The 15,740-nt window shown below is 27.5% G+C and overlaps 1 protein-coding gene across 1 annotated transcript in view; it reads right to left on the bottom strand.

Moving 5' to 3' along the window:
* Positions 1–15,740, bottom strand: part of LOC136976441 (early endosome antigen 1-like) — a 62,281-nt gene that overhangs the window by 39,555 nt on the left and 6,986 nt on the right. The window contains exons 2-5 of the mRNA XM_067271716.1: positions 8,785–8,838; positions 5,253–5,450; positions 4,162–4,219; positions 1,018–1,124 (exon numbers count right to left, since the gene is read on the bottom strand). Coding sequence (XP_067127817.1) covers positions 1,018–1,124; positions 4,162–4,219; positions 5,253–5,450; positions 8,785–8,838 — 417 coding nt within the window. The remainder of the gene's footprint in view (positions 1–1,017; positions 1,125–4,161; positions 4,220–5,252; positions 5,451–8,784; positions 8,839–15,740) is intronic.

The raw sequence follows: 15,740 nt of genomic DNA, 5'->3' as shown, positions 1-15,740 counted from the left end.
GACAGTAACATACAATTGTTGGATTTAATATATTTTGTTATTGTGCAGTGAATTTTGATAAAAAAATAACTCAATTTTTGTCATTTAAAAAAATATCAAATTTAAAAGAATTTCAAAAAAAAAGTATTGAGAATTTTATAAACACTGAAAAAACCTAACAAACCAGTGACAAAATCTATAAACTAAGTGCGAACATTTTCACCCGTGTTAAATGGGCATTGTCAGGCAACAAACTTCTGAAAAAAATGCTGGGAATTGCCCAACATTTGCACTTAGTTTATAATTTTGTTGCTGGTTGTTAGGTTTTTGAAGTGTTTATTATTTTCTAGCTTTAACCAGTTGTAAAGTAGCATAGCAGTTGTTAATTGAGAATTTTATTTGACTGCATGAAAATCAGAAAATTATTTCTTGTATAAATAAAAAAAGTTATGACAACTATTGAAAGAGTTAAAATAGCCTTGTGTATTGTTGATTCATCATCATTTAAATGAGAAATTGTTTTATTTATCTAAATAAACTGTTTTGATAAATAAAAAAATAGCAATTAAGTTTAGATTAAATTTAAAAATAATTAAAATTTAGTTTCTAAAATTTTGTTAAGAATCTTGCAGTTATTAATAATTCAACATAAATAAATATTATTAATAAATGTAAAATATTTTTTGTTAATTCAGAATTTATTATTCAGTTAAATGAACAATTTAATAAAATCTTAATCAATAATTCACCTTTTTCAAAGGGAATAAAGACTTTGATTCTAACAATAAATAATATCATAGTATATTTAATAGACAAATAATTTATGCTTATAAATTTATTTGTAAAACATTTCATTTTTTAATTTGAAGATTCAATAAAAACTATTTTCCAATGAAAATGGTACATTTGTGTTCATTATCTTTTTAACTTTGTGATAATTGATAATATCTATTGTAATTATATAAAATTTATTTAAAATTCATTGATATCATTAATAAAACAAAATTATGAAAAATAATTAATAATGCAAGTATTTACACTAAGAGTTGCTTTCCTCTGGAATTTATCCTTTTCATGACGTAAAGAAGTATTTGATTCCATACTTTCTGAAAGCTGTTTTCGTAACAAAAGTATCTCAGACGAAGCTGAAATAAATATATTTATTATTATAAGTTTCAAAACTAAATATACAATATTTATAAGTTATTTAAAAAATAGTTACAAAAGATGGATATACTTTTTAAGATATTATCATCATCATTATATAAAACAGAGAAGCCTATAGAAAATCCATCAAATTTAACATTGAACATTTTATCTGTGAAATATAATTCCAAAAACAATTTTAAAAATGTTACAAAAAATAACATTACTATAAGAATGAAATAAAATATTTTACTTTATAATAAATTATATTTCCAACTCTTCTTGAACTATATTCCCATTATAGTAACAACAATAGTTTACTAAATGAATCATTCATCATATTCGTTTTTTACAAGCAATTATCAATAAAAATTGTATTTTCATTACATTTCAGGAATAAAACTAAAAATTTTTCTCACAAGTTATTCTAGCCTTTATAAAATGTAAAACATTAAATACTTGAAAAAGTTATTTTTTAAGTCTTTACACCCCTTTCTTAAAATATAGTAGAGAATTTTCAGAAAATGTATTTTAGACAAAAATTTTAAAGTTTTTACTTGTCCCAGCTAATTATTTTTATTAAATGTATAATTTTTTAAAGTGTGTAAGCCACTGCCAGATGGAACTTTTTTAATGTTTACATGTTGAGGCTGGGAAAGAAAGGTCATCTCCACCAGTGAAACTGTTATTTCCTGATGGTGTTTGAAGGGACAATGAAAGAAGACACTGATAAAGTTAGTCCAAAGAAGAATTCATTTGTGAAGTTTTTAAAGTAAAGGAGTAAATCATTTAATTATAATGTTTTGATAAAAGCAGAAACACATAAAGACAAAAATAAAGAAATTTATGTATAGAAACAACTTGTCAGTCATTTTTATTTATTAAATAACATAATTTGTAAATTATGGAGAAAATGAAATGAAGACACTATCAAAACATGAACTGAAATGATTCTTTCTAGTGGATGAAACAGAATGAATAAAATTATCACTTCTGAAAACATATGCATCTGTAGGAAGTTTACAAAATAACAAATCATCATATAGCTTTATTTAATCATTATATCAAATATCTAAATTAATATATTATGATCAAATTATTTTTCAAAACTGAAAGAATACAATTATTAATGTATGAGATAGGGTTTCTCAAACAGGATCCCGGTTGTTTTTTTAACCCGGGAAATTTTTCTCATCCCGGGAAATCTCGCAAATTTCTTAAAAATTCACTTTTTTCTTATTTTGTGTTAAAGTTGAGGGAATTTTGCAAATAGAAAGTATAATTAACCCATAAACTGTCAGAATATATTTGTATTTATTAACTTTAAGCCTACTTATTAGCTTTTTAAATTTTTGCTTATTATAGCATGTCACAGAGTGTCAATAACCAATATGTAGCCTATTTGTGAAGAGGCTCTGAAAATTCTTTACTTGTCAGAGCCTGTAATATCTGGAATAATTGTGCTTATGCTGTCTTAATTTTTAACCATGCCCAGTAGCTTCAATAACTGAGTAACGCTAGGTTGTACAAATTAGGCAAGGATACAAACGAGTACAAAGTCTGCAAGTATGAAGTATTTCTTCATAAATCTGATTATTAAGACAAACAAATTGCCGAATTATTGGGCTATAAGCTTAATGTTTCTATTAAAGCAGTCAAGATAGACAAATCAAGAATACTAGAGAGCAAAAGATATACTACAATCTCAAAAACGAACTATAAATCTTCCAGGCTACAGGTGAAAATCACATACAGTAGAGAGTCGAAAATCGGAATCAATTGGGGACTGGGGTTGTTCTGATTAGTCATTTGTTCCGATTATCCATTATGTACGAAAAAATACATTAATCTGTCCGATGTTCAAATTTTTCTCCGTTGCGTGTCGCTTCGTGTTGAATTTTCATCAATTTTAAGCCTAACGAAAATTTTTATAATAATAATCGAGGCTATCGTATCATTAAAAATTATTTCTGCATTTTGTATAAAACAAAATAAATATATTGAAGAATATAAAAACATGAAAATTATACTTTAGAAGTAAATTTAGTATCAAAAACGTTCGATTCAGCATGACACAGTCCGACTGAAAATCGTGCCGATTACCGGCGATTCCGATTACCAGTGTTCCGATTAACGATTCTCTACTGTAACATCTTTCTTCTCTTGAATGCATTAAAAATGATTCCACCCAATTCAATTGAATTGGAAAGGGCATTCTCGGTAGCAAAACTTTTTATAACTAAAATAAGAATTAGATCAAGTGATTGGAGTATTGACCAACTTTGCTTTTTAAAATCTTATAAAAAAATTTACAATAATACTTTGTATTATGTTTTATTTAAAAAATGAAAATTACCTTCTAAGTTAGAAGTTTGATCTGAGTTCATTTTTTTTTAATTTTTAACTCAATTCAAAGCATTTTTTTTTTGTTGTATGCAGTTTCCAGCAAACTTTAATAATTTTTTTCTATTTGTGAACATTTCTACGTAATTCAAAGGTAATTTTTAATATATATCTTACACAGCATTATTAATATGATTTTGGAAGTTACAGAACGTATTAAATTACTTTAAAAAATGAAAAATAATTATATCATTTGATTCTAAGATATTTTGTATATCTTAAAAATAATTAATTCTATCCTGGGATTTTGGGAAACAGTTCACTTTTATCCCAGAATCCTGGGACAAGGAAAACACTGGGAAATGAGAAATCCTAGTATGAGAGAGAAAATTAATTTAATTAATTAATTTTTTTAAAGCGTTGATTTCTGGTTTTATATAAATTATTATAATTTTTTATTTAATTTTTCAAATTCCTTTGTTTAATTTTTTCTTGAAAAATTACTTTGTATTTCTTCTGAAATCTTTATCATTTGAATTAACTGATTAATAATATATTATTGCATAATGCCTATATTTAAATATTTTTGTTTTATTTTTTAAATTACACAAATATGATTCCAAAAATATTCTGAATGTATTTATATATTGAAATATATAGTTACAATAAAAATTTATACATCATCGTACTTACTTAGTAATTTTCCTTCTTCCAAAGCATGAATTTGAGTTTTCAACAACTCTACTTCAGACTTGAAAGAAAATAAATGTAAAATGTTTTAGCTATCAAAATAGGTAAAGCAAATAAATAAATATATATATATATACACACTGTATATCTGTATTTTGGTGTAAAAAGTGCCAATGTCAAAATCTTGCCTAAATGTGCTAAGACTGGAACTGGGTTTAAAAAAACTCTTGTATATTCTGTGCAAGAAATGCCAATGTCAAAATGTAGAGAGGAATGAATGTAACAGCCTTCACATAACTACCTATATAAATATTTTTAAAAATTTTTGTGCAAGAAAAACCAATGTTGACATTAATGTAATTTGATAAACATTGACTCTAGCACTTGTTGCCCTAAGCCACAGATATACAGGGAAGTTATGCTCAAATTTGAGTACTACATGTTGCAAGCAAATATCAACCTAGCAGTTATGTAAACTGACAAAAAGCTTTTATTTTGATCTATTGGTTCCCCCAGAAACCCAAAAAAGGTTTCTGGGGCACTATTATCTCCAGAATCTATTATTATTATATAAATAATAACTAATCTATAATCAAAGTAAGTAATATTGAATGAGACCCATTCTTTCTTACACTTCTAAAATAGAAATGTTAAATTTCAAATTTTTTATTCTCTTTACCAGACTTCATTCTTTAAAAAATTAAGGATTGATTTTTTACTTTAAAACAGAAAATTATACAATAATTTAACATTTTTAATATTTCTACAGATTTTTCAAAGTAATAAATTTTAAAAATAATTAAAAGAAATTATTCAAAATAAATTCCTCTTTTGGAGCAATGAATTGAAAGTTACTATAATGAATAGTGTTCAAAGTAAAAAAAAAAATTAATTGAAAAAATTTAAATGTAAAAATTTTAATCTCGTTTTGCCTGTAAATCTTGATTGCTATTTTTGACTCTTAACTTGAAACTTCTATCTCAAAAAAAATGTGTAAAGTAATATGTGTACTTAAAGTTGATTATATTACAAGTGAAAAACTTAAAAGTAATTAAAATGCTGAGTTAATAAAAATATTTATTTAAATAGCTCACCATATCTGAAGAATGATGTCGTGTGTAGTGGTCTCTCAATTCTCGATCTGTGCCAAATTTCATTTTACAAACAGAACATTTTGAGTATAATCCGTTTTCTTCTTCAATTGCGACATTATCTTGATGTGCACTTTCATAATGGTTTTGCAATTTTTCAGCTGTTGGAAATGCCAACAGACATTGGGGACAGATAAATCCCTAACAATGATAAAAGGAAGTTTAAAAAAAAACTTTTTTACCAAAATAAAAACGTATTTCAATTTTATGTAGTAAAACTAATAATTTCACCTAAATGCTTTTTATTTACGAGAGTAATCCCAAAAGTAAGGTCTCCGATTTTTTTTTTAAATACAAAGAAACATTTATTTTCAATAATGTTCATATCCTTTTAAAGCTTGAACTTTTTATCTATTTTTCTACTTAATTGCCATTTTGGTCAATGCATTTTTCTAGGCACTGTGACAGTTTTTGTATGCCCATGTCATACCAGCTTGCTGTCATGTCGCGGGACCCATCTTGCACACACCTTCCGATATTGCAACTTTTCCATTAAAATCCTATGAATGGTGCTTCAGGAAACCCCAATAACCAAAATGCAGAGATCATCCAGAGTGACTCGCCAATCTTCACGCATGGTTTGTTCAACCTTTGCGACTGTCTAGTTGGAAACTGACGGTTTCCCGCTTCTTTCTTCATTGTGAATTTCAGTACAATCAGCTGCAAACTCCCTACACCACTTGAGGACATTTTTGACATCTATGCACAACTTGCCATACACTTCCATCAATTGGCAATGAATTTCAATCAATTTAACACGACATGGCGGCAAGCTGGTATGACATGACCATACAAAAATTGCCACAGTGCATACAAAAATGCATCAACCGAAATGGCGATTATGTAGAAAAATAGATAAATGTTCAAGCTTTAAAATGATATGAACATTATTGAAAATAAATGTTCCTTTGTATTTAAAACCTTACTTTTGGGATACCCTCGTAATTAAAAATAAAAATTATTATTATTTAAAATTATTAAAAAGTATTCAAATAATGTAAATTTAAGTGACAGAGATGTACTAGCTTCCTGTGTATTTAAAGCTACATTATACAAATGTGACCACAGACTTCGGATCACCCTTGTAAATTTAACTACACTAATTGCCATATTCTGACTCCTTAAAGACATTTAAAATTGTAAAAAAAAAATATCTTTAATAATGTTGGCAACAAAACCAAATTCCAGTAAAACTGATTAACTGGTTTTCGGTAAACCATGGTTTTGGCTAAATAAGCTAAAAACCAGTTTTAAACAGGCAATGAAAACAGTATCATTATTAATTTTGAAATTAGTTTTTAGTAATATATTTCTTTTCAAATATTATAAAAATTTTGGCATGTAGATACTACATATACTGAAGTTGATAATTCTTTATAATTTACTAAATAATAAATTTGCTCTAGCTATTAGAATAATGCTTTACTTTATATTTTGATCTTAAGAAATGAAATAGTTCTATTAAATTCATAATTTATATTACTAGCCATTTACTATTATAAAAAATGAACAAATGTTTAGAAAATAGTATATAAAAATACATTACACAAATAAATATGTACATATTTTTTAAAATTATTATATAGAAATATAAGCAGATTTATAGTTTTTTGTAATTTATTAATATTAATAATAATAAAATATTAATTCTACTGAATTCAAAGCAGTTTTGAAATCAGTTTGAAACTGGTTTTCCATCTGATAATTAAAAACTGATTAACCAATTTCAAGGATTTCTAGTTTTTGCCAGCACTAATCTTTATATAAGAAATCCTTTTTTCATTTTTCATGAATGTTTTTGAAGCCAAAATACTTCATTTTCAAATGTTACATAGCTCTATATACTTTTAAACATGAAGAAATTTAAATATAAAAATATTAATTTAAAATATTTTGTGATTAAAAAAGCAGATAACAATATACATTATTGAACAACCAATCAAAATTGTATAGCAGTAATATTTTCATCAGATCTATTATTTAAAAAAATCAGATTTTTGGAAACCATATAATCACAACCTACTTAAATACTAAAAACTTGAAAAACCTGTTATAAATTGGTCAATTAGTTATACTTTTCCAAGACCCAATTTTTATAACTCTTTCTCACAATAATGAATCCTAAAGGATAGAGGACACAAGAAGTATTTCAGATGGAAAACTTCCATAAGTGTATGTAATTGCTTTAAGCAGAACAAACTCTTTTGGAACCGTGTAATGGCTAGCAAAGAGTGGCCAGCAAATATTATTATTGCAGTTAAGACAGACAAGACTATTGTGTTGATGCTTGCAAAGAAAAACCTTTTTATGCAATTTGTACAATTACATTAGGTCTCCTAAATGCATAAAAGTTTCAGCTCATTTTCTGGATGTTAAAATGTTGAATCATCCATTTTACAACCTCTCCTTTAGCCTGTGTTTTATACCTCACTTGAGTAACAATATGTTCACCAGATACACCTACACTTTTTGCTTTTGTCAAAACACAAAAAACATATATATTGTCTAATATAATATACTTATATTAGACAATGTATGCCTGTTTTGTATGCCTGTTAATCTAAGTGTAATATTGACAGAATAATGTTACACTTATATTAGAAAGATACCCCTTAGACAGTTACTCACTTGTCATATCTTGATCTATACCATTTAGCCATTTTCTTAAGGGAGATATTCCTGATAGATGAACAACACTTCAAAGACTTTGAAACATTCTACCCATCCATCAGAATATAACTATGTTTCTGAAAATTGTGATTTCCTACTCAACAGTGTCAAGAACTCACTTTATCACCATCATGGCATGACTACTCAATAGCAATTTGCCTCATTGAGTAGTCAAATCTTTCAGAATTGAGTAATCAAATCATCTAGAATATACTTATTGAAGTTTTAAAATTTGTTTTGAAGTTTGTGCATTCTGAGTTTGTAACATTCTTTGGTTTAAAATGTATTCTGTTCTCAATATTATTTAACACATAATGTTCTGAGTAATGCTGTCCGAGGAAAACCTTTAAATATGGTAATATGTTAATTATAAATATTTTTAATTAGTAGAGTTACAAATTATATTTGCTAGAGTTATATGGTTTTAATTCAATTGACAGTCTTACTAAATTTTGATTTGATTTATAAAAACAAAGACATTGCACAATTCAAGAAGTCAGCAGTTCATTTGATTTAAACATTTTTCAAGATTTTATAAGTTTCATCAAATCCAAAACTCAAAAAACAATAAATTTAAACAGAAAATAGATTTATTTTTAATTTATAAAAAACAGTTTGAAAATAAATTTATATTTATACAATAGTTTGACAAATTCTTGCACAAATATAAAATTAATGTGCATAAGTCTTGCAAGACTAAACAGACCATTTTTAAACATTTATTTATTTATTGCCTAGATATTAAATTTATTGTTTTGGTATATTTGAATGAAAATAGAAATTATTACAAAGAAATTAATTTTACCTCTGCTGATTGTGATCTCTCAAATCCATCACTGTCAGATGATCTGGTGGGAGTCTGAAAATTTGTTTTTTAAATAATCAATGTATGTACTGTATTTATTTTTATCAAAAAATTATTTTTAGAAAAATAATTTAATAGATTATACAAAACAACATTACAATAATTCTTAACAGAATTATTAATATTTGATATTTATTAAATTATTGGGCTGCAATTCGAAAAAATTGCAGACCTATAAATTCCCACTGTTGTCTGTCTTTCCTTAATCTCGAGAACAGAGTTAGATAGATGAAAGACAAGACCAGACATGGAAACATAGGAATAGGTGCCCTCAATTAACTATACAGGAACTTTTAATGCAAACCGAAAGTCATATTATTCCAATTCAAAAATTTTCTCCCAAAAGGTGTTAGATAGATGGCCAGCACAACTCTATTGTTAAAGGAAAAGTATGATGTACAGGGTCAAGCCTATACTAATTTGAGGTGGAGAGCATATATTATTTAAATGAATAAATTAAAAATATGATTAAAAATTGCAGCTCGGCATTGTGACAATGTCACAATAAATAATTGCTCATTATTTATACAGAACTTTCAAATGTAATTTGTATATTATCAAAATAAATATCAGTTGTCTCAAAATTATATGAGTGATAATTGCTAATACAGTCAAACCTGTTTTTATGCGGGGGATAGGGACCGTATTAAAAAAGACGCATTAAAAAAAAAAAAAAAAAAATCGCACGAAACTTCACGAATGGCTGTAAATAATAGTTTTCGCAACACAATTAAAAAAATATTTTTTTATGCGGTCAACAGGGACCGCATAAAAAAAGTCTCACATAGAAAATAACTCAAAACCGTACGAAATAGAATTTATTGACAACAGATGTCAGCACTTGACTGCATCGTCTGGTCTATCGTCTGTTTTACATATTTTTGTCCAGGTGGTGTTTTGTTGACTTAAAAAGTAAATTATTTCATTTTTCGCATATTCATGCAATAATATTACTATAATAAGTGCATTTATGCTATAATAAGTTTATTTAGCTATAATAAGTCAACATGAGACATGACAAATTGCACGAGACTAGTCGCCAACTATACCGCACAAAAAAAAACCGCATAAATTAAAAATTTGCATTAAAAAAATAGCACAAATAAAAATCGCACATAAAAAGAGCACATAAAAACAGGTTTGACTGTATATGATATTATATTATACTATACTATAGTAGACAATAATATGACATTAGAGTATTTTGTTGTCAATATTAATGAGGTTGCGGCCGAAGTTTTCATCTCTAACACATAAGTGTCGAAAGTCGAGCGGTGCTATCTTGTAAGCAGAGCCTCGACATTCACGTTTTAAAGATGAAAACTTCAGCTGCAACCTCACTATTATTAGCATTTTTATTTTTTATTTTTATTTAGTATTCTACATACATTTATAAAAACAAAAACTATAAATTAATGAATAAAATTTGTTATATTCAATCTTTAATATCAAAACCTTTTTTAACTATATTTTTATAGCTTTTATTTCATTATCATATAGAGAAATGTGGTTAGATGCAATTTTAGACAGTGAAAAAGATGTGGGCAGGTGGGATAGATATAGGCTAACACAAATTTTATTTAAGATCTGGTTTGTGATTGGTGGAATAACCACGTGTGAGATTTTGACCCCTTTCCCATTCCCACTTTGTTTGATCGACATTAATTAAAGGTTTAAAGTAATAATTAACTATTTAAGTAATGAAGATTCTAATGTTCTCCCCTAGAAGAGGGCAACAATAAGGTCAAAAGGGGGAAAGAGGACGACTGGGAAAAACCCACACATCCTTTTTCTCACGATTCGCAGATAGATAAAATTGATCAAATATCACTCCAAGTCAACAATTATTACTTATGTTACCACCTTAAATCCAAACATTCGATTATTAATGACAGTAAACTGTCAAACAGATGGAACTATGAGGTAAGACAAGTAACAATAATGAATAGAAATCATCCATAAATTCGTTGAAACATCCAATTTATGACAGCCCATATCAGCAAAACTCAAACCGAAATCAAACTTAGAACACATGAAATCAAAATATCCCCCCCGTTTTCACGCAAGACATGTATAAATAGGAGTTGCACCCAATCTTCATGGCAATTGTCTAAAGAAACCTCCTGCCCGACAACCCCACTTTGGACCTCTACTCCCCAGTTTCGGAACCATTCAGAACTTCGTCATGCTATCGAGGAAACAGAGGTATTTACCTGAAAGTTTATGTAAACTCTCTATCTTGGTAAAATTTAGATTGTAAGTTAGACTAGCATTAACAGAACTAGTCAGACGCGAGAATAATTTCGACCTGCTTACTTCAAAACGGGACTTCTGTTAATGTCGGACTACTGTAACAAGACAGTATTGTTACATATCTATCAAATGTATTGTTCTATTGTTTCCTCTTTGTATGCTTTAGTTAAATTAAATATGTCACGTTTATGTTCAACTGAGTGTCATCCTTCATGTATTGCAGATACCTTATCAATGACCTCACTAACCCTCCCACTCACCTAAATTCACGCCATCCATAGACCCCCGTGAACGGAATAACTAAGCTGAGTTTGACAAGAAATTAAATTCAGTTGGGATGTCTGCCATATCACCAATCGTGCTCACATCAAACCAAATTGCTTCACAGGAATCACAATCTCACCGTATGCACTGCGATATTTCATGTCATGTTATTTATAATTCCTTCATCTTGCATATCTTTTATACCTTTTGCATATCCTATATATCTATCCCCCTACAAAACAAATGGAACATACCCATATCTTTTCAATGTCTAAAAATTAATGCATCTAACTGTAAATATTCATTGCACATAAATTTTTCATTATTTACACAGCAAAATCAATATTTGTTGTGTATAACTAATTTTTTTTCCCTATATATTTTCATATTGCAATTTACAACTAGTAAAAGTACTAAATTAATACTGAAAATTCTGATTTTGGATTATTTCTGTATTAAATTCTAAGTTGTTTTAAATGCTTTTGTGATTGATTTCAGAATATCTTGAAATAAAGTTAACCTTGATCTTATACTGACATTTCACATCAATAAAATGGTAAACAATGTAAATAATCATTGCACTAACTAAAATTAAAATGAAAAATTCAAATAAATTTTTTTCTTTTTCAGACTAATACATACAAAATTCAACTTTGACAAAATTAACATTACTCAATATTTTTTATTAATTTCTATGTATATGTATATATTATTCTCTCATCCATCTTCTTTAACAATCTTTAAAACTTAATTATGTATAAATTATTAAGTTTTAAAAGCTTAAAATAATGAAAATTTACATTATGTAACAAATTTTCATTTTCTTTTGTTCTTGGGTAGAAAATATTATTTTCCAATTGCTTATGCCTAAAACTATATTTTTTGTGACAAGGAGAGTAATATTTGGAAATGTACCTATTTCCAATAAGAAACTGGCAAATTTGTATTTCTTTATTCACATATTTATTCACATAAGTCACAGAAAAGAACATATTATTCAAAATGAGCATATATTTATCTTAAAGTGTCCATAAAAATTACCACAATCATTAAGGTGAGTGGTTTTGCAAGATTTAAAATTACTTTCTCAAATCAGCCTCCAAGTGTAGTCTTCCATTATGTTCTCATTGTAATATCCTTGGTTCAAAGTATACCCTTTGGAAACACTTGCCTTGCTCTTCCAAGCAGGCTCCCATATTCTTTTTGAATTTATCAAGATGGACATCAAGGAAATGAACTTTAAAAGAACATCCTACAATCCATTTTTCTATATATCCATTCTTCACTAGATTATCAACCAGCTCTATATAGTTTTCAGCTATGTGATTATCTAGGAAGCCCTGAAACATTGCAACGAAACTGTTCCAAGCCTCTCTTTCCATTGTACTGAACTTCTTGGGAAATTCTTTGCACTTCATGATGTTTTTTTTTATCTGTGATCTCATGAAGACTAGCTTTGACCTTGCCATAGACAGCTTAGAGAAACATCTTGAGGATATATGAAGGCTGCTGAATCCTTTTAGAACAATGACAAATTGTTTCATCAGGTCCACTTTGATGTGTGGTAGTGCCATCAGTACCTCCCAGGTATCTCCCACTTGTTGTATCCTCACAGAAGAAAACTAGTCTCCATGGTCAATCTTAGTCTCCATGGTCAATCTCTCCTATAGAAGTAATCAATCCAAAGACAAAGGTAACACAGAAACTTGGTAAAACCACTTTGGAGACCCATCAAGAATATCACTATTTAATCATATAATATCACTAAATCTCTAATGATCTTCCAGCCATACTCATCACACTTCAAGGCAAATAGCAAGGTTTTGATGCTGTTAAACTCTTTGAAATGCATCAAATGAGCCTGAGGAAGAAGTATCTGTTTCAATTATAGAGCAGCATGGATTTGAGGGTCCTTGAATGAGCTGTCAATGAAAAGTACTACTTGTCAGAGTTACAGGTGATTTTGATTACATCAAACATATTAGTCACATTGTGGCAAAGATGGCCTACGAGTTGCAAGACCCTAAACAAAATTTATTTTTGAGATCCATTAAAAGAGCAATGGAGGTAGAAGATAAATTTATTTAGGGCTACATTTTTTATACAGAAACAGACAGTTCAACACACAATAAAGTGATAACATACATACAATAGTTATACAATGAATTGGAAAATTCAATGGATTTACAGAAATTTACCTACAAAATAGTTCTGTTGGTTTTAACAATATTAAATTCATCAATTACAGAAGAAAAGGCCAGTTATGCACTAATATCTCTTTCAATAAACAAAATCAAAAGTGAAAAAACTCTCTCTTAACACACTGTTGATTGGAAATCTTTATTGGTCAATTTTAACTTTGAAAATGATCATTTTGCAGATGCAACAGCTAACAGTACAAGTACAATAAAATATTTTCAATAATTACTAGTTTGATGATTTAACTACTTGAAATATACTGCCAAATTTACAAGGAACAAATATAACATCTGTATATAGGGCTGCCTCTGCACTTTGGCAGAAACAAAACACATCTTGACAAGTAAAGAAGCTAGCAAAACCTTGGCAATGCTTCCTCTGATCTGAAATATGCACACTTTCACACAACGGGTTCCACTGCTTGAGCATAGATATCATTTATCTACTTTATGATCATTTATGGTTGCTGTATTTACTGGAATGTTCTAGAACATTCCAGTAAATACAGCAACCATAAGCTCACCAGTTCAGTTTAGTTTCAGCTATATAAATGATTTTGATGTCTAAATGATTGTGAATGAAAGTTTTAGAACATTCTCAAAAGTTTTAGAAATTACCTGTTCACCATTCCCTGAAGTGGCATTATATAATCAACATTTATACAGCACTCGAGCTACTGTGAATGCTCTGGAAAATAGATTGCTTTTTGTAACAAAGATATTCTGAAATGTAAAGTTTGAGAGGGGAGAAACCCATTTTCTATATTTCTTAGCATAAGCAACTTGAGAACAACACTTACTACCCAGTAACAAAAAGTATTTCACATGATGTTATTAATACAATGTAAACAAATTTGCAAAATTTTATAACATCTTTAAATAGCTTATATTTAAACAATTAAACTTTAATTTATTCAATCTGCAAAATTTTACATTCTATAGATTAATTTAAAAATAAATGAATCTACTATATAATCATTATTTAGATTAATACTGTATATTATTTATTTACATTTTAAAAACAACAAAGCATTAAAATTAAGCAGAAAGAAATCTAGTTAAAATTATATACATAAATATAATTTCTTAAATAATAATTTATTAATATTCATTTTAATTTAGGCCTATATATTTAATTTAGAAACATTTTATTGTAAAGTTCTGTGTAACATCACATAACTTTACAAAAATACTTTACAAATCATTTAAAAAAAAATTATATTCTATTGATAATTTATACAAACAACAAGAACTGTTTTATATTCATTGTACATAATTGTTGTAATTTTCACTTATAAATAATATTTAAATTTTAATTGCAACAATTAAATCAAATTCCAAAAAATAAAATAGATACTAAGTTATATTATAATATTCCTTCATTTTCTTTAATTGTTTGTGTCTATGTCCAATTAATCAAAGCACTACATCCTGTCAATTCAATACTGTATTTCCTTTCGATATAATTCATTTAAAAACACATTTACTTATACATATATAATATATTTGTAAATATGAAAAAAACATATTATAAATATTTATTTTATAAAGTATTTATTCATTATTTATTCTGAAAAGAAAAAAAAAATTACAAAATGCAAAAATATGTTAAAATATAAAAATTACAAAATCATTCTTGCATAATGATCATGTAGTAGAGGTTTATTCTTTAAATGATCATATTTCTACACATTTGATTGCTATATTATTCTTGTATGATATTAATAATATATTTTTCATGATCAATTTCTAGCAATAAAGTTACTATAGTTGAATTTAAAAAATGTTTTATTATTTTTTTAATAATATTTGAATTTAATTGTTTTGAAGGCACTATCTTTTTTTTACACATTACATAAATGTATATTTATTTACCAGTATATAAAACACACTGCTGCCATTAAAATTGCTACACCATGAAGGTGGTATGCAACAAATGCGAAATTTACATGAAAGATACAAACATGCTGGGATATGCAAATGATTAACATTTCAACACATGCTTGCAAAGCAGGTAGAGTAAGGCCACCTACAAGCTGTATAAAAGATTGTAAAGCAAGTTTCTCATACAGAAATCTCATTCAAACAATGGTTGCTCCATACCATCATTCCAGTGCTCAGCACCTGGAGTGATGGTATGAAGTGCCATTGAGTACACATCCTAGTCACCTCTTGTTTGCA

The sequence above is a fragment of the Centruroides vittatus genome, unplaced genomic scaffold (genome assembly GCF_030686945.1).
Source record: "Centruroides vittatus isolate TY-2023 unplaced genomic scaffold, ASM3068694v2 contig_400, whole genome shotgun sequence".
Classification (NCBI taxonomy): Eukaryota; Metazoa; Arthropoda; class Arachnida; order Scorpiones; family Buthidae; genus Centruroides; species Centruroides vittatus.
This window is presented reverse-complemented; position numbering and strand designations above follow the sequence as displayed.